This window comes from Anopheles coluzzii, chromosome X (assembly GCF_943734685.1).
Source record: "Anopheles coluzzii chromosome X, AcolN3, whole genome shotgun sequence".
Taxonomy (NCBI): Eukaryota; Metazoa; Arthropoda; class Insecta; order Diptera; family Culicidae; genus Anopheles; species Anopheles coluzzii.
Genome location: NC_064669.1, coordinates 2770921 through 2796494, shown reverse-complemented (window position 1 = coordinate 2796494; position 25574 = coordinate 2770921). Strand labels below are relative to the sequence as shown.

At 46.3% G+C, this 25574-nt stretch overlaps 2 protein-coding genes across 2 annotated transcripts in view; both read right to left on the bottom strand.

Annotated features, from left to right (window-relative positions):
* The window catches only part of LOC120958638 (kinesin-like protein KIF2A), a 38666-nt gene extending 24508 nt beyond the window's left edge, over nucleotides 1-14158 (bottom strand). The window contains exons 1-2 of the mRNA XM_040381775.2: nucleotides 14044-14158; nucleotides 10738-11194 (exon numbers count right to left, since the gene is read on the bottom strand). Of these exons, the coding sequence (XP_040237709.1) occupies nucleotides 10738-10786 (49 nt within the window). The 5' untranslated portion in view covers nucleotides 10787-11194; nucleotides 14044-14158. The remainder of the gene's footprint in view (nucleotides 1-10737; nucleotides 11195-14043) is intronic.
* A 1368-nt stretch (nucleotides 14159-15526) lies between these two features.
* LOC120958825 (bifunctional arginine demethylase and lysyl-hydroxylase PSR) lies at nucleotides 15527-21196 on the bottom strand. Its single transcript, XM_040381897.2, has 4 exons — nucleotides 20364-21196; nucleotides 18495-18853; nucleotides 18043-18387; nucleotides 15527-17957 (listed from the first exon to the last, which is right to left on the bottom strand). The coding sequence occupies exons 1-4, from the start codon at nucleotides 20434-20436 to the stop codon at nucleotides 17427-17429; spliced, it is 1308 nt and encodes a 435-aa protein (XP_040237831.2). The 5' UTR covers nucleotides 20437-21196; the 3' UTR covers nucleotides 15527-17426.
* Nucleotides 21197-25574: the final 4378 nt, after the last annotated feature.

Genomic DNA, 25574 nt, shown 5'->3' with positions numbered 1-25574 from the left:
CTCTCCGCCCTTGCCCCATCTAAGCCTCACGCGCCCGGTGACATTACCTTTGCGTTAGTTTATTTCCTTTTCGGTATGTTGCCCGCTAAACCGTCTCCACGTCCGCGCCGCACCAACAAAAACAGGACCCTTTTTCCGGCCTTTCAATGACATCACCTTCTACCTTGCAGTGCAATTCCATTGCAGGCGACGATGGGAGGGAGCGTTCGGGCCGTCTCTTTCCAATAATGGCACAAAAAGCGCGTCGTAAAATTATAAATGTCATCAATTTTATGCAGCAAAAACAAATAAAAGGGACAGATGAGAGGCTAGCTTTAAATGATAGGTAGCGTAAATAAAGCATGAGAAATAGATACCCCGCGTGGGCGCTTGCTGTGTGATTTGTAAGACGCGTTAGGAAAGTGTGGCTATTTTTTTTATTGCTCATCAGTTAAAACAAACCCACTGCCCGTTAGTTTTCACTCGCACTAAGGCGGGTCTGGGCCGATCTATTGGATATGCATTCCAATTCGATTATTTTAAAGAGATATAAACGTTTTGCGGCATTAATGCAATTGCTTGCCACATAAGTTTGCGATAAATTCACCATCTTTATCACCATCTGGAACGCAACGCACAGGTCGCAATTTTGCTCAACCGTGGCAATGTGTTAATTCAAATGCAGCCACGAATGCTTTGCTAGTAGCCGATTTACATCCTTGTCCTTGTGGACCATTGTGCGTAACGGAGTGTTGTCTCCAACGGTCGCCCGATCAACGCACCATGTATGCGCTTCGCGCATTAAGCTAGAAAGACTTGCCCCGGTGGTTAAGCAACGAACCTCACCAACATTCGTATTTAAACGGTGGTTATTAAAAGTAGCATTCTGAATGCACCAAGCATTTAAGATCTTGATAAATCTTTGATTTATAATGTTACCACCTTGGGGGAAATTGGATTAAAAAATTCATAAAATTCATTTAAAAAAAAATTAATTAAAAATGGCATATTCCATTTTCTATCGAATGACGCTGTTCGGGTTCCAATACAATTTCTCTTCATGTAGAAAATTGTTGGATTCGATTGAATTTGATGCAGACAACTAGTTGAGCTAGTAAATTAAACTGTTTTTTTTTTGTTTTTTTTTTGTGCTCGATTGCTGCTATCGAGTTTATTAATGAACGATGCGGAACACAAACAGTTTCTCGTTAATTGGCGTTTTTTTTATGTTGGCGAAGGCTCTCAAAATCGAGCCACTTCATTTGAGATGGAAACAAAGCATAAAACCCTGTTTTTATTGCAGTTTTTTTTTTGACACAATTTTGGAGGTAGGCAAAATAGCCAAATAAAAAAAAAGGTTTGACAAAAAGAGTGAACCGGAATTTTAAATATCTGCCCAACACGATGGAAAAAAAGCAGCAAACCACAAACATCGTGCTTGATTGTTGTTGCTTTGTTTTCTTTTCTTCGTTGTTAATGAATTTAATGGCATTGGAACATCCCCCCCTACAACCCCTCTCAATCGTTTAAAATCGCCCAATATATTATACAGAAGGGCTGGTTTTTTTTTATGTAATTGATTGTTGTTTTATATGCTCCCCTTCCTCTCCTTCTCCTCCCTTTCCACGGGTGTCGATGCAATGGAAGAAAGTAGTGCTGCTCGGTTGGAAAATGGAAAATGGTGCTATAAATGAGGCGCGTCAACAACTCACCAGTGAGCGCAACAATCCGTTCTACCACACTGCATTCCATGTGTGTGTGTGTGTGTTTGTATGTTCAACAGTGTGCTGAGTGTGTTTCCCCTCTTTCTCTCTCTCTCTCTCACTCTGTTCATTTATCTCAAATAAGTGGCGAGAAAAGTGGGGAGAGATGGAACAAAAGGGAAAACTGATCAAGGAAATTGCAGAGAGGAAAAAAAATAATTCCCTCCATCGTTCCACTTACGCGACACACCGAACGATCCTCCTCCTCTCCCCTCTACGGTACACAGCTGTGGTGGTAGGAGAGGAAGGAAGTCGATGCTAATCCATCGCGCGCACCGATAAGTTCATATCGCGCTCGGTTCACATTGGCAATTTTCCTTTCCAGTGACGTTTTTTTTCCCCCCCTTCAAAGGGATTGAAGAAGGGAGAGGGTGTGGCAAAGGAGCGAAGAAAGAGAGGAGGAGTAAAACATGAAAAAGAGTGCGATACAATGCGGCGTACCTCTGCTCCGCGCCTTCTTCCCCGGCGATAGAAATCTTGACCAGAGACCACCACGAGGCGCGGAAAACCAGTGTGTGTGTGTGTGTGTGTGGAAGTGTGGTGTTTGATGGCATTTTCACCACTCTACCAGCGTGTTGGGTTGGAAAAAGTGAAACAAAAATGTGCCACAAACACACACACACGCACACACTTTCGAATCATGCTTTTGTCTTGTTTTGGTAGTGGTGGTGGTAGGAGACCTGTAATCGATGGATGGTTGCAACGACAAGAGAAAATTTCTAAAACATCCCCAACTCAACAACGCAACGCGGGCAACAAAAAAGCAAAAACAAAAAAAAAGCGGGTTGCAAACAAAAAACTGGTTTTGAAAAAGAAAAACTAGTATTCTAGCAACACTGTAAAGAGAAGATACAGGGTTTTCCAGGAGTTCTCATAGCTGTGGGACGCTTTATTGACTCTTTCTTACGTGAAATGAACTTAATCTACTGGGAATTTGACTCTATAGCACCCTTGTTGGACAAATCTAATAGGAATTTCCAAGGTGCCTGTCCAAAAAGGTTACCATAGAGTCCAATTTCCAAAATATAAAATTCATTTCCAATTAGTAAGAGTCAAGGAAGTATCCCACTCCTATGAGAACCCCTTGGAAAGCCCTGTCAGAAAAATGCAGATGTATCCAAACTCCCTACACGATTATGTAACGATTGTGCACACGTCAACCTGTGCCGCAAACATTAAACCCGCCACACACGATTGTAGCACACGAGTCGCACGCGGCGAGACCAAACAATCCCGGCAGCGCAAGCAGACAAAATCTTTCCATTGAAATGCCAGCCCCTCCCCTCCCAAACAGAAGCCAATAAAAAGGGCAAATTAAATTAGCTAACAATTGGGCGGCGCACATCGAACACGCAAAGAGCGAGGCGCTCTTTGGCAATGGTGCAGTGCATATTTGGTCGGCTCGGTTGGCAGGGACACCGGAGCAGCATAAACGGAGATTGATTGCAAACCCCTCCTCTCCCCCGGTGGGAAACGAATCTATTCGCGTTCGCGGTTGGTTTGCATCTGTTTCGAAACGAGTGTGTTTGCTTTAATAGAGATGCTTACCTTCAATTAATCGCCATTTTACTCATTTACTCAGCAAAATCAGTTAATCGATCAAAACTGGAACTGAATCACTTCCAGACCCAAGGACCAGGTGCAAATTTCGTTCCGAAAACATAATTTCTATGCTATTTCTACGCTGCACTTGTACTGCCGGGTAAGGTTTATCGCATTGCAACCGGAACTGTACCGGCTCTAGACCCGGACCACCGGATCGGTATGAGTTCATTATAAACTCCAGAACAGGTATGGGTTAATGATGGTTTCCACGGATGTAAAACCGATCCCAGGACCGATGTGGATTCATGATCAGTTTCAGGATAGAAATTGGTTCAATATCAGCTTCAGGTCCGGTATGGGTTCAAGATTGATCTAAAGACTATATAGATTCATGATAAATTCCAGGACCATCTTGAAGATCTAAGGACCGGTATGAGTTCAAGATTGGTCCAAGGGCTGATATAGGTTCATGATCCGTTCCAGGACCAGTATGAATTGGTGTATGAATTCAGGATCCAGGGTCGGTATGGGTTCATGATCGGATCCAGGTCCAGTATGGGTTCATGCTCAGTTTTAGGACAGACATAGATTCAATATCAGTTCCAGGTCCAATATTGATTCATGATCGGTTCTACTTCCGATATGGGTTCAAGATTGGTCCAAGGATCGGTATGATATCAAGATTGGTCCAAGGACTATGTAGGTTCATGATCAGTTCCAGGACCAGTCTGGGTTCATGATCGGATCCAGGTCCGGTATAAGTTCAAGATTGATCTAAGGACCGGTATGAGTTCAAGATTGGTCCAAGGGCTGATATAGGTTCATGATCTGTTCGAGGACCAGTGTGAGTTGGTGTATTGGTCCAGGATCCACGATCGGTATGGGTTCATGATCGGTTCCAGGTCCAGTATGGGTTCATGCTAAGTTTTAGGACAGACATAGGTTCAATATCAGTTCCAGATCCAATGTGGATTCATGATCGGTTCCAGTTCCGGTATGGACTCAAGATTAGTCCAAGGACCAGTATGGGTTCATGACCAGTTCAAGGACAGAAATAGGTTCAATATCAGTTCCAGGTTCGATGTGGGTTAGTAATCGCTCTCAGGATGGGTATGAATTCAGTATCCGTTCCAGGAACTGTATGAGATCATGTTTGGTACCAAATTCGGTATACATACAAAATTGGTCCAAGGAGTGTTATGGATTCATGATTAGTTCCAGGACCGGATACTCTTCGGATTCAGCAGGATCTTTGAAATTCCTTTGCGCAGCCCTGTGTGACCTGGCCAAATTAACTAGTTGTTCTCAAAAGCAAGCCAGAATTTGGACAATCAACACAAGTAAAAGTGTAAACACGACACGTCATCATCCCCATCTCCCTCTGTTCGCACGCACATCCGGCTTCGACTTCGATGGGTGCACCGAAAACTGCAGAAAACGCCAACGCCTGCACAAAACAACAAGAGCGCGGAGAGAGCTCTCCCCCTCCTCTCCCCCCCGTCGATGCTTCATAATCGATTCGGTCGTGAGCAAACAAAATAAATGTGCCCATTTTGGTATGCGCAAGTGTGACATCACCGTCCCAATCATCATCATCAGGAGACGCGACAAGCAAAGGGGTAGAGGGCATTTTTTGGGCGTTTGGAGAACATTTTCGTGGCACCAGAAAACCAATTAAAACCTAGTTCAAAATAATTGAAAAATGCCCAAAATAACGTCGTAATTCACGTTTCGCATGAATCGACATCTTCGCCTCCAGTCACGTAATTATAAATTGAAATGTTCAAAAAGCATGCCCGCCAACACACACACAGGCTCCTCTCCTTCATTGGTAAGTTTAAAATAAAGTTTAGAGTGTTTGTGACTCATGTAACAATGTTGCAAAACACTGGGGGAGAGAGTAGAGCGATTGCGTCCATCTAAATCAGTTACACTACACAACCAAGTAAGCATAAATACATTTTTAATTATCCGCTGTCAAACCAAGGCTGGGAGGGGGTGAGAGGGAGTGTGGCGGGGGCTAGGTTGGTCCACCTCTGTCCCCCATGTGCGGAATGAAAGCCGCTTAACGAATGGGAAAAACGCCGTGCCAGCAGCGAACCATCGTATATTCGGAAAATATTTCGGTGACAGTGCCGTGGAGGGAAGAAAAGCGACCACCAGACTGCTGTGTTGTGTACAACGCCACCATGTGGTTGCCATAAACACACATGGGTAACAGTGGGTCCGTATTACACCATCGCTGAGAGCGACGACGAGGCGGCTGCAATAATCGTCCGCACGTTCTTGCGGTGAGTAATCGGCGGCTCTCTCACCCTCGATCGCCGTTTGTCCGTCGTGGTAAGGCCGTGATGAGTCATATGGACAACGCCAGCTAAGCGGTTTGCAGCACAGCAGCAGCAGCAGCAGCAGCAGCGCCACAAGTGTGTGCGTACGTCATTACGAGGTTGTACAGGGGTTGCCGGCAAGGATTGAAATCGTGCCGCAATATGTGTTTCGTTCGCAAAAAAAAAAACGCCATGATGGTCTCGACTATCCAAATGTTATGAGAGCGACACTCTCTGGGCACTTTATTTTTACTTTTTTCTTAGAAGAAAAATGTTAAAATACAAAACAAATCAAACAGGTGTAAAGCCACATGTGTGTAATTAACATTATTAATTGTGTGAAGCGGGACGGAAAGAATGATTAAAACAGTTTTTACGATCGGAATGTGTTCGGAACCAGTTCCAAGACCACTTACGTGATCAATTTTGGTTCAGGATTAGTTCCAGGTTTGGGATCAGTTTCAGTATCGGTATTGGACCGATATTAGTCCGGCAGTCGGGGTATGATCAGATCCAGAGGATGCTATAGCCTTCTAATTAAGCCAAAAATCCCCAAATAAAGTAAACTACATTCCCAAGGTCGTTGTTCAGATTGATGCGATACGACGCATACAATAAAGAACGTTGCGTATAGAATAAAAAAAAAAACTACAACAAGAAGCAAGCAGTGATCCCTTTTTTATTGGAAAATATTTTTTAATGGAAAATAAGCTTATTGGTAAATCATGAAAAACCACAAGGGTGGTGGGTTGTTGTAATTTTTTGTAGAAATATGCTCACCACCATACAGCACACACCCCCTCCCTCGTCGAGAACATCCTCAACCGATTTGACTCACAATCGATAGAATAATGATAGAACCATCGTACGCTTGAGAGGATATTGCTAACGACCTCTGATGAGTGCAACCCTGTACGCACGCGGCATGAAGACGCGCAAACGCACACGACGGTCTCCGTGGCAAAGTGCGGAACACACAACACTCGCTGACGCTGGCTGGAACGCCAAAGTAGTAGCTCAGACAACACCTTTTACAAGCAGGAAACCGTCCGTCATCGCTTGGAACGTTCTCTAACCCTGCGTTTGCGTTTGCTAGCAAGCGCCGGTTGCTGTGTGCGCACGTGTGAGAAACAGAAACGCACACGGGGACACATGGGGCGATACACACGCACACAAAAGACGGGACAAACGGACTGTTCGTGCGCTCGCTGCTGTTCAAAAAAGGAAATGAACTTCGATGCGATACAAGCGAGTATATGTGGCTGTGTGTGTAGCGGTAAAGGCGATGACGTCCACTGACCTTTTGCAATCGGGCGACTACTACACACTACGTGCCGGCGCACGCGACCTTCCCTTCCTCGATAACAGCACACACACACACACACACGACGTCCGACGTGATAATGAGATCGGATTGAAGCTGGCGCGCGCTGGAAAGGTGTGGACAGGTCGTTGCCACTGACAGTTGCTTTACCTGGGGACCGAGAACCCCATCGCCACAGTGGTAAACGGTGTTAAGATAGTGGCAGAGGCGAGAGAGAGAACCACCTGCTCGGTGCTATTGCTGCTATGGTAGAGTGGTGAAGGTTCGTTCTACCTCTCTGCTTCAAAAATAGCAAACGATCGTCTCCCACACACATATAAGTGTGTGTGTGTGTGTGTTTTATAGAGCATAGGAGGGAGTCTTTTGGACGATGTAGAACGAGCCAAAGCAAACGATCATCTAGGCGAATTAGTGCAGACTCAGAATTGGTGCAGACTCGAATCGGATCAGCAAAACGGTGCAATTACACCTTCTTAATTCAGTCGTATCGCCGTATCGGCAGACAGCAGCTCTTCCCCAGAGCGATGTACTAGGATAGTAATATCATCTGATGTCCCTCACATCCCAAATCCAACACCGAAAGGAACTGAGGTGCAACAATGATCAAACGACCAAAACGACAGCAGACGACATTGGACAAGGTCGTCTGTGTGCCATTTCCAGGAAATTCCTTTGATGTTTTCCAATGAAAACGTCGCCATAAAAGTCGGCAATACTGCGTCATCGTGGCCAGACCACTAATTGATCTCCTGAATAAACAAATAAACAAAAGCTGTGCACTTCACTGGGGGCCTTTCTGGCTGCCTGGTTGTACAATCTGGCACATCATTTCCGACGATGAGTTGACACCAGATTGCGAATCGGGTTTATGAATTAATTAGTAAACATTTTGCTTGCATTGATACCATTACCACGGTTGGTGTGGAGAAGTGTAGTGCCGTGCTTCTTGATTTAATTTGAAGATTCGCAGAATCTGCAACATTCAGCACGAAGAGCGCCCAAAATACTGCTGCTTCTAGTGTGTGTGTGTGTGTGTGTGTGTGTGTGTGTGTGTGGATGGGGAGTTTCTGGGTGTCTGGGACGGGGAGACCCCCAATAGGTGGCATGGAAAGAGCAAACACGAAAAAAAAGGAAATCGTTTCACCTCCGCCTCCAAGTGGTCGATTCCTTTAACACACACAAAAAAGCAGGCCGCGCGGGCGCGCGTTGTGTGTGCGTTACAACTTAAAATGGCGATCTGGACCTCTTCCATCCCTCATCCCTCGCCCAAGACAGGGCGACCGCCCTCGGCCAACCCTCGGCCATTTGCGCCCAAATGCAGGGGCGGCGTCCATAATAATTCTGCTGCTCACAATGAGCACGGCGGCGAGCGAGGGAGACACCATCATTCAAGATCGGGCGGGCTTGTTTTTTTTTTTCGCGTGGGCATCCGCTCCGTAACCTTCCCATGGATTTCCTGGCAATGGAGCCGCGCTTCGTCGGTGGCGATATCCGAAAGCAATGTGTGCATGTGTATTTGTGTGTCTAGTGGACACAGTTGCGAGATTTCCGCACAGATGTGCTTTTGCCCGGAGGTTGCGGATAAAGCGGCCACCAGCTGTCTCGCTTCTTACACGAAGGATCGCACTTTCTTTAGGGAGCTATTGCAGGAGTTGAGAAGATACCAGAAGAAGAGGAGCTGCCAGCTGAGGAATGGCAGCGTTCAAACCGACGCTTTTGGTGACAGGCAGTGACAGGCGGCCAAGTAAAGCTTTGCCGGGGACAACGACGACAACGACGACGACGACGACCCCCACGCAATCGCGAGCGGTTCGTTCGAGTGTGTCCATATACTCAAGGCGATCGGAGGAGCCCCCCCCCGAAGCATTGAAACTGAACGGACCTGAAATTATAAATGTGATACAAAGCAACGAAGGTGTGTGTATGTGTGTGCCCGGACATCAGAACGAGTCGAGATCAATGCACCGAAAAGGTAGTAGAGGTTTCTACTAAAATCTAGACAATCTTCCAATAATGAAGAATTCAGCGAGTGACACCTCAAAATCGTGGGCTCTGGAGATGAATCAAGAGCTTGAAGGATATCGTTAAAAAAAAAAGTAGAACCGAGATAAGCGAAAATGTGCTACATCTTCTTTCTCCCCAAATCTTCTTCAAGATACTCTACACACGCCACTCCGTTAGAGCTTGGCAGAGCTATTTCATTAGTTTTTAATTACTCGCACTACTGCCTGCAATCACCTGCGTGGCCCTCTTACTATTTACCGAGACCTCACAAAACTCGGCGGATTCTCTCTCTCTCCTCGTGTGTCTGTGTTTTTGTGGTATGTGGCGCATGGAGGACGCCGGGCTATTTATAGTCCTTTTTTTAATGCCGGTACTGCCACACACAGACACACACACACTACTACAGTGTACGCGAAGGCTGCAGCAATGAGAAGCAATGGCCGAGAAGGCGCATTTACACGCCGGTTAGGCTTTTCCTTCCCACTGTTTTCTAACTGTGTCATGTGATTCGGTGGTCCGCCGCCATGGTCATCCTTGCGCTTCTGGATTGAAAAATCGATTGGCGTTTGCAGAGCGCACTGGTTTGTTGTGTGCTTTTGTATCGAGCGTTTGGCATGGTTTCAGCCGGCCAGCTGTCAAGCTCCATAAAACAAAATCTGACTTTTATGGTGGACAATCCCCCAAGACAAGATGCCCGATCAAACGAATACGAATTAGATTCCCCTGTTTATCAACAAACAACAAATTCTTCCAACAAAGCCCAGCTGGCGTGCAGTATAAAACCAAAGAGAGGACCTAACCAAACTCCGTATGCATCAGCTTCCGGCTACAGCGACATGGCTTTGAATGGAAGTTTTCGTCGGTATTGATTCCGACTAGATCCGAAGTTTTTTGGAACCGATTTCGAATAGTAGGTCCGGAATCAGTTTCCGGAATCGATTCCGGAGTCGGGTCCGGAATCGGCTCCGGAATCGAAATTAGCACCGAAATCAGAATCGGCTTCGAAACGGAGTTGGTGTTGGCATCTCCTTAAGAATAGGCGTTTGAGTCCAATGATACTACGTATTGATAGCTGCAGGTTCCCGGACTAATTTCGCTTCTGAAATTTCTTATTTCAATTCAAGAACTGAATCTCTTGTCGGAGCTAATTCCATTTCTGGAGTCAATCCTGCTTCCGTTACCGGGGCAAATAGCGATTCCCAGGTTCCCAATTCCAATTCCGGAGCCTAATCTGATGACGGAATCGATTCTGGAGCCGCCTCCGGAATCAGAATCGGGTAGGTCCGATTCCGAGTTCTCACCACTAGTAAGGCGCACGTCTGCCTTTTCACACATGTCCTACGACAACGCTGTTTTGTCGATGTTTGTTTGCGTATGTTACGCAGCAATAGTGCAAAACCCAAAACCTCAAACGACGATCCGAATCGTGTGGGACGACGTGGGAATGATGCACACGCAGAGGAGAGGCGGCTATCCTCGTCCCTTTCGTGTGCTGCAAGCAGCGTACGGGCAAAAGGGAGACTCCACGCGACAAAAGGGCTCGGCGCAGTGCGCCAACAATGCAACGCGAGAGCGATGCAGGCGGAGAGTGAGACAGCGCGTGTTGCTGTGAGACACGACATGCAATGGCAGGTTTTTTTTTCTGGAAGATCATGGAAGATTGTATTTATTTTCGGGGCCAGCGGAAGATAAAGCGCTGAACACTATCTTACGGGCAATACGGGAGGCAAGGAAACAAGGAAGCAGGGTTGGGGTAATAAAGGAGGATTTTGATCAATAAAACAGCGGCACTTACCATCGCTACGCGTAATGTAGATGACGCTTCCCTTCTCGAACATCTCCATCTTTGCCGGGCGTTGAGAGCGAATTTGGTTATTGGTTTGATTGGTAGTCTCGTTTTGGTGAGTGTTTGTTGTTGTTGTTGTTGTGGTTGCTGCTGCTAGCTTGGCTGGTTGCAGTCGTTGTGTCGTCGCGATTTACGGCTTTCTCAAAAGTTGCACAAAATCTCCGCACATACAGCACACACGTGCACAAAAAGGACACCGAGAGGCACGTTCGCGCGCGCACACATACACACACACACAAAGATACACTGAGAGACACGTACACAAACACACACACACACACAGGCACACACACGCACGCAGCTCACTCACTCACACAGGACACTTAAAAGCGCACCACACCACTACACCCTGGCAGCAGATGGTGCGGTTTGGGCTGGTCGGATTGTAAAACTTGCGGGTCAGCAGCTGTTGAGGGGAGAGACGATAAGAAAACAGTAGGGAAAGAGATATCAATTATCAGTATTTAAAAAAAAACACACACACACACACCAATACACTAGCAAGAGAGTCGAGAGTGACGTCAAAACATCAAGGACCTAAACTGAAAGGTCTACAAAAAATAGGAAAATAAAGTCAAGCAAAGCGACACAATTTGGCGTTTATGTTGCCCCTGGAGGCATAGTACTTTTTTTGTTTACGTTTTTTTGTTATGGCTGTGATAGCCACGACCCCCCCCCCCCCCCCCCCCCCCCAGGGAAGTGTATTTGAAGGCAAACAAGCTATTGTGTGATGTTGTTGATTCGTTTGATGTGTCTGGTTTGATAATCAAGTCTAGTAATCAAGTCTACTGCCAACGATTCCGGCCGGAACTAGTAGTTCCTATGATACCGAAGACGAAATTGGAGTCGTGAGTGCACTCCAGCGAGTACATCGCTAGTGTGAACATTCCGAATCTAGCACTGCAATATCTGTGGATACGAATAATAAACTGCCGAACACAACAATTTCCAGTACATTTTTGTCCCTCTAATTAGGAAAAACTCTGAGTTTGCTATAGCAACCGTTAAGGCTGCATACTAAATGTTATGTCTCTTTCTTGTTTTTATGGACCTCTCATTCACTTTCAACCTTTGTAATTTGCAAACCCCTCTTATTCGACAGTCCCATCGCCTATCAAATAGGGACTAAAGTTAGCAAAACCCTATGCAAAAAAATCAACGAAGATCCTTGAATCCTTGGAAATGATCCCGTTCAAGGGTGCTCCGATCGCACAAAAACACACGAAAACCACCGGCATCGCTTACTGCTACTGCTAGCCGCCACCAGCGGACCATGCGTGGCACCGAAAAACCCCCGGCATGGACAGCGGAAGAGTGTACTCTGGCGCTACCAACGCCAGCTCCAAAATTATTTGGTTACTTTTGCGTTGAATCTGAAAAAAAACCGCGATTATTAATTCCGTAACGAACGTGTCAAACTGTAAATTCGCGAGGTGCGCGATCACCTTAAACTAGAAACCGGATACGCTGCGTGTAAAAAGCGTAATAAATATGCGTCACAAACACTGACACACGGCACTCACGCGTACGTACACTTATGTACTAATTATCCTCGGAAAGGATACACTAACACCCTAAAATTGTATGGGCTTCCGGGGGTATAAAAGGGACCGAACTTCCAATAAAGATGCATTCGGATTTTGCAACGTCGAAGGCTAACGTTCACGACCAATCTAATGATCCCCGGGAGTAGCGAAGGGATGCATGGAACCGTCTGTGGGCAAAACTGATCGCGTTCAAGGACGCTGTGATTGATAACGATGATGATGCTAACTGATACTTCTACCAGCCGCGGAAAGGGGGGGGGGGGGGGGGGGGCAAGATTCGATGCTTGCCACCGAAGGGATGACCCTAAACCCCGCACGACAGGACGAAAGGAAAGGAATCACCATGTTTTCCGCAACCATTTTGTCGCCGTTCGAATCACGACCATTTTTACGACCAGCACACCACCATCGTCCTTTCACAGCTCCGTCCCTCACAAGTCCCGAACAGTCGAAGGCGGCAGCAGCAGCAGCAGCAGCTGCTCAGGGATGCCAACACATGAACACACACACACACACACACACATGCACAGGCACACTGCGTGTACGCGTACAGTTAGTGGCAAATGTGGCCGAAGCAGGAAAATTCATCACCACATCGCACCAGCACCAGAGTGGAAAGCAGCAAAAATGGTTGTGGGGGGGGGGGGGGGGGGGAGGGAGGGTGGGGGGGTTGTATTATAGCCATCGCTCCCGAACCAGCTGGTTTTCTCTCCAGACCAGCGCGTCCTTTGGGCGAGCTGGAAAGAAAAGCCGCTCACACACTCACACACACACACACACACACAAACACGCACACACAGAGCAGACATGGAGGAGAGCGCCATCATTTGCTCGCTTTTCTTCCCGTCCATTTTGGGGCACACGTTTTTCTCTTTTTGTTGTTTTTCTTTTGCCGTTTTCTTCTTCGGCGCCTTCTCACGTCCATGGTTGTTTTTTCCGGTGGCGGTTTTTTCTTCTTCTCCATTTTCCATTTCCCCCAGCAGCAGCAGCAGCAGCAGCAGCAGCCCGTTTGTGAGCGGTGGCGAGGGGGGTGGCAATCGGGAGAAAAGCCAGCGGCGCCCCACAGCTGCTCCACTGTGTCGCTTTTCCCACTCACACACACATACACACACACACACACACACACACTAGGGGATCGCCAACGCACCCAAAAATCCAACCGGTTGCGAAGAGGCGAGGGCCGCAGAGAGTGGGCCTGGCTGAGGACGGAAGAAACCATGCAAAAAAGAATCCATCCGTTCTGCCCCATCTCTGCAACCCTGTGTGTGTGTGTGTGTGTGTCGGGCCAATGAATGGATTTGGTGCGTGTGTGTGTGTGTGTGATGCTGGATTGTGTGCGGAAGAAATACACACACACACACAATGAAGTGTGTGGTGTTCTGCCATGGCGAGAATGCAGAGCGCACTCGAAAGAAGAATGAAATCAATCCGCCGCGAGCTACTTTTTCCTTTTCCCCCTGTTTGGCTACCTGCCCGCTACCAACAGCCACAGCCACAGGCACACACACACACACATACACACACTTCCAAACGGAGCGGAGGGGCGATTTTTCCTGCCTGGAAAATGGCGCACACACACTCACACACACACACACGGGTCGGTGTCAGGATTTGTGCAAAATGTTCCTGTTCTGGCTGTTCCCGACCGACCGACTTTTACACACAAGCGCACAGAACCATGACAGCCAGAGGTACGCGAGAGACTTACCGTTTGCTTCCTTGTTCACTTGCGTCGACCCACATCTGCCTGGTTTGAGGCGTACGAACAGACTGCGGCTGCAGCGCTACCGTTCCGGTGCTACACCAAGGTGTATGGATGTGATTTGACAGCTCTCTCTCTCTCGACTTGACAGCTCGGTTTCGACAGAGCTCCGGTGAGCAAGGTGGCTGAATATATGACAAGGTGAGGTTGTACAGAGACCAATTGATATTTCTCGACTAGAAAGAACTGGCTCCGTTGGCTCCGTTATTAAAATCCCGGGTTGGAGTGGTGCGAAATATTGAAAATCCTATACAAAGCCTAGCAGATGTCGCCCACAATGTCGCCCAGCAGAAGCGATACAATTTAACGTTTTAAAAGCATACACCTTGGGCTGGAGGCAGCGAGCGCACGGCGCACTGTCTGACAGCTGTCGTTGCGTTCAAATTGCGTCACACACACACTGGAATGACAATTCAAAATGAAAACCGTTTTTTTCAACCACCACGCATCGTTTTTCTCTGCCAGCTTGTACGTTGCGATTTGAATGAAGCAGAGTACATTTTTCGTACATTCATTTCACACGAATTGATTGGTCCTGTGCGGTGCTTCTTCATGTTGACTTTTCGTTGCTTTTGTGTTTTTAGGAGGGTGGCATGCAAGGCCCCTTCCCTAACCTCCAGCTTCGTCGTAGGGCTTACGTTAGCTGGATTTTTATTTAACCATGCAACCCATTCATCCAAGGGGTTGGGTTTCCCCGTATATCCAAGCTTGAATAATTGGGAGACATGTTTCCGTTCTGTACGACGGGGACGCATTGAGTTGGAACAGGGGATGGAGAGCCTATGTTAACCTTCTACGGGTTCCGATCAGCGAAATATTGCTACCACACTGCCACCAGATCAATGCGACGAACACGAATTACCTGCTTGCCGGAGACTCAGACCATCTGGGAAGCAGTGTATTTAGTTGACGGCGACAATCGGTTAGAAAAGGGACAATCGTTACTTCGGACAACGTCATTAGCAGGAAAATCCTGGGACGCTTTGTGCAGGGGATTCATTATTATAGGCTTCACCGACTGCTGACAACCCGAAGACTTCAAGCCCGCACAAAATGTGAGATACATCGTACATTAATTCGCCTGGTGGTCCTCTACGGACCAGATCCTCCAGACCATCTTTGGCTGCGGTGTGTTCGAGCATGGAGCGTGGAGGAGAAGCATGAATACGATGGTTGGGGTATGTTATGAGGAAGCCGGACTCATGCCCCACCAGGAAGATGTTTGACAGCGATCCCCAGTTCGGCATGAGGCATATTAGAAGTTTCGTGAAGAAGTGCAGAGAGATATTAGAAGTTTCGTACGGATCTTCATTACCTATGGATCGATGTGAATGATATCGCAATAAAATGGTCTCACGGGGCTCGATTATGTGATATAGTGCAACAAGAGCCGAGAAGTCAGTAGAAACAAAACAAAAAAATCGCGGAATTCAGCTGCGCCTTCTGCTTTGCGCGGTAGTTCATTTCCATTTTTTTCCAGGTGTGTAATTCATAAAGTTCATTGAATTCATTTTCCTATTTCACATTGTAATCCTTCCTAACTAGCGAGTTGCAGGAATTATGTACCGTGTTGCTATCTTTTCTTCGCTTTTGCTATCGCTTTCATTGCTCATCATACTTGAGAAGATTGTTGGGAGAGGGCGGGTGTGGGTGGCCAGCAGCACCCACTTTTGGCTGCCAGAATTGCTAGGACATTAAACACGCATGGCTTGCCTCCACGGTTGTTATTACTTTGTCCCTACTGTGGCGAGAGCCGCTTGCTAATGATTCCTAATTTCTCCCGTTATTGCCAGCAGTATGGTTTTGTATCAGGTGTGTGGCTTGTTAACACTATATTCGTATAGCTTGGTCAGTTTTATCCTGCGCACCTCCATATCGCTGTGTGTGTGTGTTTGTTCTGCGTGGGACGCACCCTAAAGAGGAAGCAGAGCGTAAGCGGGGGGGGGGGGGGGGATAGGAGAGTTAGCTGCCTGAATTCACATTCCTTATGCAAAAACGATCCTACCCTAGTTATCCTACTCCTTTAGATCATTCTATTATATTGTGTTGTTTCCTGTTGAGCGAAATTTAATCTCTTACCACCCTGCTCTCCCTCTCTCCCTTCGTCTGACGAGTTTTTTGTCTTTCTCTCTCTCTCTACTGCAAACGACGAATTCAACGAGCATGAAACTTAGAATTCAAATGTAAAGCATCTCGCACATTGCTTCCCGTTTCACAGCAAAGCGCGCCCAGGCTTGGATCCTTCTAACGCTTTTGCTGCACCGTGAGGATTGTTTTGGTTGTGTGTTCGGTTGTAGGTGGGGCTGTGGGCACGTGCGTGTGAGTGTGTGTGTGTGTGTGTTTCATGTTCGACATGGCCGACCCCGCTTTGCTTTCCCTAATGCACAGCGCCAGGGGTTATCTACTATATTGGCTACTTAATCTTAAAAGAGCGCACATCGACACACGCACACACACACACACACACCCCACTCGCTCGCCACCCACACCCGCGCCTAATATACCGTACAGTGGTAATTTGCTTTTAATTTGCTTGTTTGTTCCACGTGTGTGTTTTGTCTGTTTGCGTATTTATATCCCTTCATTTTTTTGTGTTCGGTTAGAAAAGGCACAAAACCGCTGATTACTTTTACTCGCGCTACGGAAGCGTGTTTCTTCCGCAGGCCTCCGCCCCCCCCCACCCCCTTCTCTAATACACGCGTCTCTCGTATGCTGCTGGTGAGGAGACGGTGATGGGGGTTTTCTCCTACTGCCTCCTACCTCCCCCCCTTTTTTTCCTACATCACATCCCATACAAACTGCCTTTTATGAAACGCGGTCAGAGCCAGCAATTTGTTTAAGTCTATAATTGAATTAGTTATTCTACATTTCTCTACCAGCCAATACCTCTCCGTTTGTGTGTGTGTGTTTGTGTTTATCTACCACAACAGTACAGCGCGTAGCATAAATAACCGTTGAGCGATGAACCGAACGGGGAAGAGATAAAGAGATGTGTACACGCACAGGCACACACATACATGACTGGGGTACGGGTGGGGGTGCGGTGCGTATGATGTTATTTTGGTAATACTTTCATTCACTTGTCGCTTTCATTCAGGATGATAAAGACGTAAAACTGCCACGTCAAGCGTCTACTCCAACCTCTACTGTCTTTCGCCCTTCCGCTTAACTTTTCGCTGAGATACTGGTTCGACCGATTGTCCGTGGAAAACGACGGCTTTCGGCGCACGCTGCCGGGTGCAAAAAAAAAAAAAAACCGGTAAACAAAGGCGAAGGTGAAGCTTAAAAGGCGGCCCGGGCGGGAAGCCGACGCGCCCGCATTTGGAGCGTTAAAGGGGAAAGCCATCGTCCAGTGCGGGACTGATGCCGCCGTTCGGCTTGCCAACAGTAACGCCGCCTGCTCCCGCACTAACGCTGCCGCTGCTGCGGTCACCGGTGCCATCGCTGGTGGTGGTGGTGGTGGTGATGTTGTTGGATTTTTTGTGCTTCTTCGACTTGTGCGCCGAGAGCGACTCCTGCCCGCTGTCCGTGTTCGATTCGCTGTCGCTGTCGTCGTAGCTGCTCGAGCTGGAAGACGAGGAGCTGGAGTTGCTCGAGCTGTCCGACGCGACGCCCGTGCTCTGGCCGAGGTCCGTCTCGGACGCGATCTTGGCCAGGTCCGGCTCGACCGCCTGCAGCACCTTCAGCCACTTGCTGGACAGCTTCGGCCGGCCGCGCACGGTTTTGTGCCACACCACCGGGAAGTTGGTGCGGCTGCAGAAGTTTTGCGTCACCGCGACGGTATCGTCCAGGTTGAGCACCACGTGCCACCAGCCGCCCGGGACGAACACGGTTTCGCCCGGTTTTTGCAATATTTCCAGCTAGAAATGGGAAAGAAAAAAAAAAAAAATGGATGATCAGTGGATTTGTTTGAAAGGGTTCTCTGCATGCACACAGCTACGGTACCGGTTTGCAGTCGGCCGGCCAGTCCGGCAGCTTGGTGCGCGGATAGATCAGGCTGAACCAGGTGATGGCTTCGTCCCGCTGCTTGCCCCCGATCGAACCGGTCACCTTGAGCAGCTCCTTGGGCGTGTGGGTCGGAAACAGGCACCAGCGCTTGTGGCCGTGCACCAGCGCGTTCCAGGCGCTGGTGCCGAGCGGATCGATATGTATGCCGGTGCCGGACCGGGCCGGACCCATCACGAACCAGCGGTACGGTGGCCGGCGCACCTCGCCCGCATGCTTGAACAGATCGTCCCGGAAGTAGAGCGGCACCTCGTAGTCCTCCAGCAGCTTCCGGCGTCTGTGGTGCTGTGGAAAGCAAAGCAACCCGCAGCGCACGCACGGTGTATGTAGGTAATGGGTGGAAGTCTCGTAGTTCGGGTTGTTTTTTTTTTTTTTTTGGGGTGGACACCTACCTCACCGAAGCTGCTGTCGAATATGTAGAGCGGGCTGTCGTCCGTGGTGGTGCGCATGTACTCGACGTAGTACTTCATCTTCATCTTGACGCTGTAGCCGTCGTTGTCTTCGCCGCACTTGAACTTCTGGTTCCGGTACTTCTTGGCCAGCCGCTCGAGCGTCCACTTGTGGCCGGCCCGCCACCCGTCCTGCATGCCCTCGATCACGACCGGCTGGTAGATGCGCTCGAACCGCTCGATGAACTCCCGCGCGCTCACCTTGTCCACGTGGATGCGCTCCACGTTGTCCTCGAACTTGCTGAACGTCTCGAACGTTTGATGGTAGCCCAGCTGCACCCATGCTGATCGGTCTGACAATTCTATTTTTTTTTTTTATGGGACAAGAGAGAAGGATGGAAAACGCGAATATTTAAAACAGTGTGTTTATTTTAAATATTTATGACAATATCAAGGCATAGCCGCTTCTTTTCTTCTTCAAGAAAGTGCGATTAGTCTGTTTTGTTCCCAGGACGTTTAAAAAAAAAAATACCATTTGAAATGGCAGAATATAAATAGTATTTCTTACATTTTAGTGCGATTTAAACGGTCTACTCAACTCGAATTAAACGCAAAACACTTTCCAGGAGCAACTGAACCATAGGTCTCTACTCGAATCGAGTTTGCAAATGTAATAAGCTTAGCAAACAATGTTCCAATCCCTGTACAAAAAGTTTAGGGTGGAATAACGACCTACTAGGTAGGTGGCCGGTGATATTTTCTTTTATCAAGCACCAAAGCACAGTGGAGAATCTACTGTGATGATCAGAGGTGAGACTCAAACAGTTGGTACGATCATCACGTGTTTGGTGCATGATTTTGTGCAACCAACTCTTGGTCAGTCACCTGGTCGCGACATTTTCAAGCATGTGATTGGTCCACCAACTGTTAGAGTCTCGCGTTGGACTCAAGCATTCGCAGGTCGCGTTCGGCATGTCAAGACGCACTTTCATTGAGTACCAAGCGATGCGCATCAAGCTACCACGGATATGTTCATTGTTTTCGTTGGTGAACATCTCGTGATGCTCATGACATTTTGCAGCACTGCCTAAATCAAAAGGGCTTCATGTAATAATGTAAGATTGATAAGATGTAAGATTTCATGTAATCAAACAATATCCGAGTAGCATTGCTGTAGTTAGGTTATTTTACAAGGATTTTAACAAACGATCGGTTTCGACAGCGTCAGTCTTGCATCTGCTTCGTCGATTCTTCGAGATAGCAACAGTTGGTGTACAACACACACACACACACATTACGGCCTGTGCGCTTTCCGAAGTAGAGAGCAAAACTGCAATGAAAAATAATTCATTTAAAAAATTATGCCACATTTTAATGCTCCTGTGCTTGCTCAAAAAAAAAGAAAAAACAGAAAAGCAAATACCACTACTTGGAAGACCGCTTTGTTTTTTCAAATGCAAACCGGGGCAGCCCTGTCTGCTGGTTGGTGCGAATGTTGTGCGAAACGAACCATCCAGAAGGTTTTGAGCGCGCGCAAGGTGGTGTTGTTTCGATGGCGGGGGAGCGCAGGGTGCATTTCAAAGTCATCCGCCAGCCGCTGATCCTTCTTGAGAAACGTCAACACACACACACACACACACGCACACCAACATTCTCGCAGAGAAATTGCAATGTGTTATGCATGGCAGGCGGCTGCTTTGTATCTTTCGTGTGGATTCCCCGGAAAACGGGAGCCTTCGAACGGCAAACCCGCGCTCGTCGCTCTCCACCCGCAGCTCTGTCCCATTCACAATGTAAACCATTCACCAATGCACACACACACACACACATACACACACGGAAAGCAGCTTCCCGATGCCATGGGGTACGTACCAGGTCTGGCTTTCCGCTTTACTTCCCGGACGCGTTTACGGGTACGATGGGACAGCTTGACGGGTTCAGCCATCTAGCGCTACTCGGTGCCTCGGTCGTTCTCCGGCGGTCGTCTGATGGTTGCCGTTCACTAGATCCAACGCACACGCACACACACACACACTTTCCCGTTGATCGATTGCACACTGGGACACTGGGGCCGCTCGGGCAGTACGGTGGTGGTGGAACGATGACGCGCGGCTAATTGCCCGCCTGGCCTGTCCGCGCTGAAACCACCTATCAGGGGATGCTCCGGCAAAAAAAAAACGAAAACCGGATGGCGCGTGGGTGCGTGTGTGCGTGCGCTTGAGAAGAAGGGGAGGGAAAGAAAAGCGGAACGGAAAAACGAAAACGGAAAAACCGACCGGAATCCGGACCAGACAGAAGCCGCGCCGCGCACACACCGCAAGTTGGTAAAGAAAAGTGTTTGCACCGTCGGTTCTGCACGCCCGGGGTTCGAAACTTCAGCACGCACGGCTCACGCTCCGTTGTGTCGGGCGGTTGGAGTTGCTGTGTGTGTGTGTGCGTGTGAGATTTTTGTTGTATTGTGTGTGCCGTTCGCTGTCTGTTGAACAATTTTCACTAGAATGCTTTGATCGGGTCCCAGCGGCTGATGGCGTCTGTCACAGCGCGAACGGCGCTGACAGTTGACAGACTGGATCAAAGAGATGGCGGTGTGCGTTAGGCAACTGTCAAAAATGTACGTCCGCGTCAAAGACAATTGAATTTGACGACCATTTAACGGCTCAGTATTGTGTTTTTTGCGACGTACGCGGGCAAATGTTGGATTGTTTGAGAATATCGGAGCAATTATCGTTCTCGCCCTAATCGTTCTACTGTCGCCTTTTGCCGCACGAACTAGTATGGTGAATGGAAGAAAACGGTTTGACCCAACCGCTTCAAATGGAAGCCCATGCTCGGCTGGTTGTATAAAAAGAACTCTTCTCTTTCACACATAGGTTTGTGTCCAGGCTAAATGGCGAGGGGAAGTCTGAAAACTGTAAACTGCACACCAATTTACTACAATGCACGTGAAAAAAAAGATAGACAAGAAATGTTGTTTGCATGCCGTCACAATTAAATGCCTCGAAAATCGACTCTTGGAATGGAGTGCTTCAATGCAACGAGACGCATTCCGGCCCCGTGTGCGGTGTTCACACGCATTGCAATCTGTTATACGTGGTTTTGTTTTTGTCCAAAGCACAACAAAAAAAACCCAAACGAACTCGCGGCGGTGCTGCGAAAAACGAGCCTACTTTATAACAGCTGTAGAACAGTTTGGCTGCATCTGCTACCTTTGATATTTCTGTAGTCTTCACGGTACCGAGCATGGATTATTTTTACTTTTTCTGGTGGATGAATTTCAAAACTAGTGACTACTGTACATCCAAGCTCACTAGTGATACAGGCAGGCCTTGACCGACAACGTTGTTGTTGTGCCAAATAAGAAGAAGGTTATTAATTATTGTGCTACTCATTGAATGATTGATATTTAATACATACTCGCCCTGGAATTGATCTTGAATCCATAACGATTCTGGAACTGATCACACATTCATACCGGTTTTGGAACTGATACTGAACCCATGCCGGTCCTGGAACTGATACTATACTCATACCTTTCCTGGTCCTGATTCTGAACCTATACTGGTCATGGAACTGATCTTGGGCCCCTACTGGTCTTGGAATTGATACTGAACTGAATTGGTCCTGGAACTGATTGTAAACCTATATCGGTTGAGGAACCATTCACTATCGCATTCCGGTCCTTAAACTGATCGAGAAGCTATATCGGTCCTGGAACCGATCATACACTATAATTGCATCTGGACCAGTTGCGCATTAGGAACAAGTCATAAGCCTATACGGAATCAGTTCCTAAACCACGATTGGCTACAAACCATGTGCATTACTGGAGCTGGGTTTCAAGGACGAGTCTCAGAATCAGATCATTTAGCAGGTTCTTTAAAGCTAGGACTGGAATAGCCTCGGGACAGGTGAGTGAGGATCTGCGAATGAGATCTAGATCCGTACCTGTACCGAACCTGGGATGAATTCGGCAGCATATCTTTGAAATAAAACCGTCAAAAACCGTTTCTAGCCGTGTATTTCAAAGCTCTTGTGCCAGTAATTGAAGCTCAAGCAATGTTTATTTTTGTGTGTGAATTTATGTAGAAAAGCTTGCAAAAGCTCGCTTTATTGATGATTCTTCCCGAAGCGAATGACTTGGAGGTAAAATATTGAACATGCAATCGCATAAAGTTTACGCACAATGATAACTTAACCTTAACTATCGTCTTACTACTAAAGTCAGGGACGGAGCTGGACAGCATGGTGCGCTTAGAATGAATTTACGAATGGCATTGTAATGTGTTTGATGACTGTTACGGTTGCCAGGTGGTATGTTTTGAACTCGCGTTGGTCAGGGTGGCCTTCGTCATCGTTTGCCGAATTAAGTAGAACTGAAGTGGATACTGTTTCGAAGCGGACGTTCGACACTTGATCGTCCAGGCGATCATAGAAACCTTTAGGAGGTTTCCCTTACTGGAAACGTTGGAATTTAGAGGCCTTACCTTGGGCAGGGGGACATATCTAAACTCTTTAAATGAGAACTCGATAGATGTAGGATGGGCATAGTCCTATCCTGACAGTCCGAACGAATCTGACCTGCCATGATCGGAGTTGGTTTTATTTATACTCTCTATTTTGTGTCAATTATGCTGAATGTCAAGTTTTGAGTTTACATATGGTTGTGCTTATTATGTAAGGTCAGTTCTGGGTTCTGACGCTTACGCGGTGTTTTGTTTCCTACGCTTACGGTTCTGTTTGTACACACGAGGTACGGTGTCTCCGTTGGTTGCTATTATGCAATGTTATTGTTTTTACGCTTTACGCACTTGAAACGTTTTTGTGCTGGGTAATGTTTTTCTGCTGTTTTCGCACCTACGGGGCTGTGTGCGGGTTGTGTGTTTTAAGTGTTTTTGGACAAGGGTTTTTCTGCTGACTTACAATTCCTGGCGTAAGGTTATTTATGTGGTTTGGGTTGTGTTAATTTCTTGAGTGGTTATTTTATCCTTTTTTTGTGTGTTGTGTGGTGTTGACAATTTGTGTTTATTAAGTGTGATGAGAATTGCGTGTGAATTGATTATAGACAGTATAGCATGTGCATGTGCATGCTACACCTCCCCCCTTTAATAGAATAACGTAATGAATTACAATGATTGAAGTTATTCTCCTGTGTACTTAATTAATCTATTTTTGTGTACTGTAGAGATTTTCTTTGTTGTATTATTTTGTATTACGCAATTAGGCCCTTGGTCACTTACTACTGTGAAAGGTCCAATGTAGACTGGATCTAATTTTTTCCTATTTTCATTTTCCAAATATACCTGATCTCCTAAGTTTATAATAAGTGGTACTGTATCTTTATTTAAGGTTTGCTGTCTTTTAATTTTTGCTTTTATCAAATTTTCTCTGGCAATTTCGTTTGATTTTTGGAGTTTATATTTCATTTCGAAATAATATTGGTCAATATTATAAACTGGTTCAATTTTTGTTTTAAATATATCTTGTGGTAAATTCGCTTTTCTACCAAATACTAATTCGTATGGTGTGTAGTTTGTGTCTGAGTGTTCTGTTGTATTGTAAACAAATTCGTAAAATTTTGTCCAATCGTCCCAGTCATCATGATGTTCGTTTGTATAGCTTCTTAGGTATTCGTTTAGACATCTATGATTTCTCTCTAATGATCCTATTGTCTGTGGGTGGTAAGCTGTGCTAAAAGTTTGTTTGATTTTTAAAATTTCTGAGATTTTGTGTAATATTTCATTGTTATATTCTAGTCCTTGATCTGATTTTAATTCTATAAATGTTCCGAATGTAAGGATGAAGTTTTCTACCAATGCCTTGGCTATAGTGTTTGCTTCTTTGTTATGGATAGGTATTACTACGATATATTTCGTTAAGTCACATTGTATGGTTATTGCATACCTGTTGTTTTTGTTAGTTTTTGTTAGAGGTCCTACTGTGTCGATTGAAATTATGTTAAATGGTTTTGTCGGTGTTGTAGTTACAACTGTTTTTTCTTTAGTATGTCTAGTCGTCTTATTAACTATGCATGCTTTACAATTTCGTACGTATTTCTTGATATCATCTTTCATATTTTTCCATTTATATTTTTCCCTTATTTTCTGGTACAGTCTGTACTGGCCTATATGTCCTCCCGAAGGGGTCATATGATAATCTGAAATTATTCTCAGCCTATCTTTTTCTGTTGTTATCCATCTAGTTGGAGTAAACAGGATTATTTCAAACTTGGTAATGGCTCTGTTGGCTATTTCCTTAATAGTTTGTTGGGAATATTCTTTGAATAAGTGGTCTTCTTCTGACCATGCTAGCTTATTTCTTCCATATTGTTTCGCGATTTTGCACATTTCTAGAAGAGCAAACTCTAATGCTTGACTTCCATTTACATCATTTCTCAAAAGAAATTTTCCTAGTGCTTTACTATATGAATGGTTGTATATTATGAATTCAACGTTGTTTTTAATTCTCTGCGTACCTATTTTTAGTACCTTTCTCACTTCTAAAGGTCTATCTGTTTTCCACATCGCGGGGTGATCAGTCCCTGTTGTTGCGATTGGTTCGTCTTTGTTTATATCAGTTTTCTCGTTATTTTTCTTAACCATGGCTCTTGTATTAACCATTAAAATCGTTTTGGATTTTGGTATTGATGCTTTTAGGTCATCTGAGTTAAGGATTATTCTTGATAGTGCGTCTGCCGCAACATTAGCTTTACCTGCTAAATATTCTATTTCAAAGTCAAATTCTTCTAAATCTAGTCTCATTCTAGTAAGCTTAGAAGTAGGATTTTTCATACCAAATAAGTATGCTAATGGTCTATGATCTGTTCTAACTATAAATTTTTGTCCATATACATAAGGTTTAAAATAATTAATTGCCCAATGTATAGCTGTAAGCTCTTTCTCGATAATTGGCTTATTCTTTTCCCCTGGTGTAAAACTTTTACTCGCAAATGCGACTGGCAAATCGTTTCCATCTGTTATTTGTGATAACACTGCACCACATGCCATATCCGATGCATCTGTCGTAATAATGAATTGTTTTTTAAAATCTGGATATTGTAAAATTGTGGGTGAGAGTAAGCTTTGT

Excerpts from the sequence above, each read along its gene's own strand:
- LOC120958825 (XM_040381897.2), bottom strand. The coding sequence starts at position 20,436 with ATGGCTGAACCCGTCAAGCTGTCCCATCGTACCCGTAAACGCGTCCGG. Across the intron at positions 18,388-18,494 it reads TCGACAGCAGCTTCGGTGAG|CACCACAGACGCCGGAAGCT; the intron begins GTAGGTGTCCAC and ends TGCTTTCCACAG. Across the intron at positions 17,958-18,042 it reads GGCCGGCCGACTGCAAACCG|CTGGAAATATTGCAAAAACC; the intron begins GTACCGTAGCTG and ends TCCCATTTCTAG.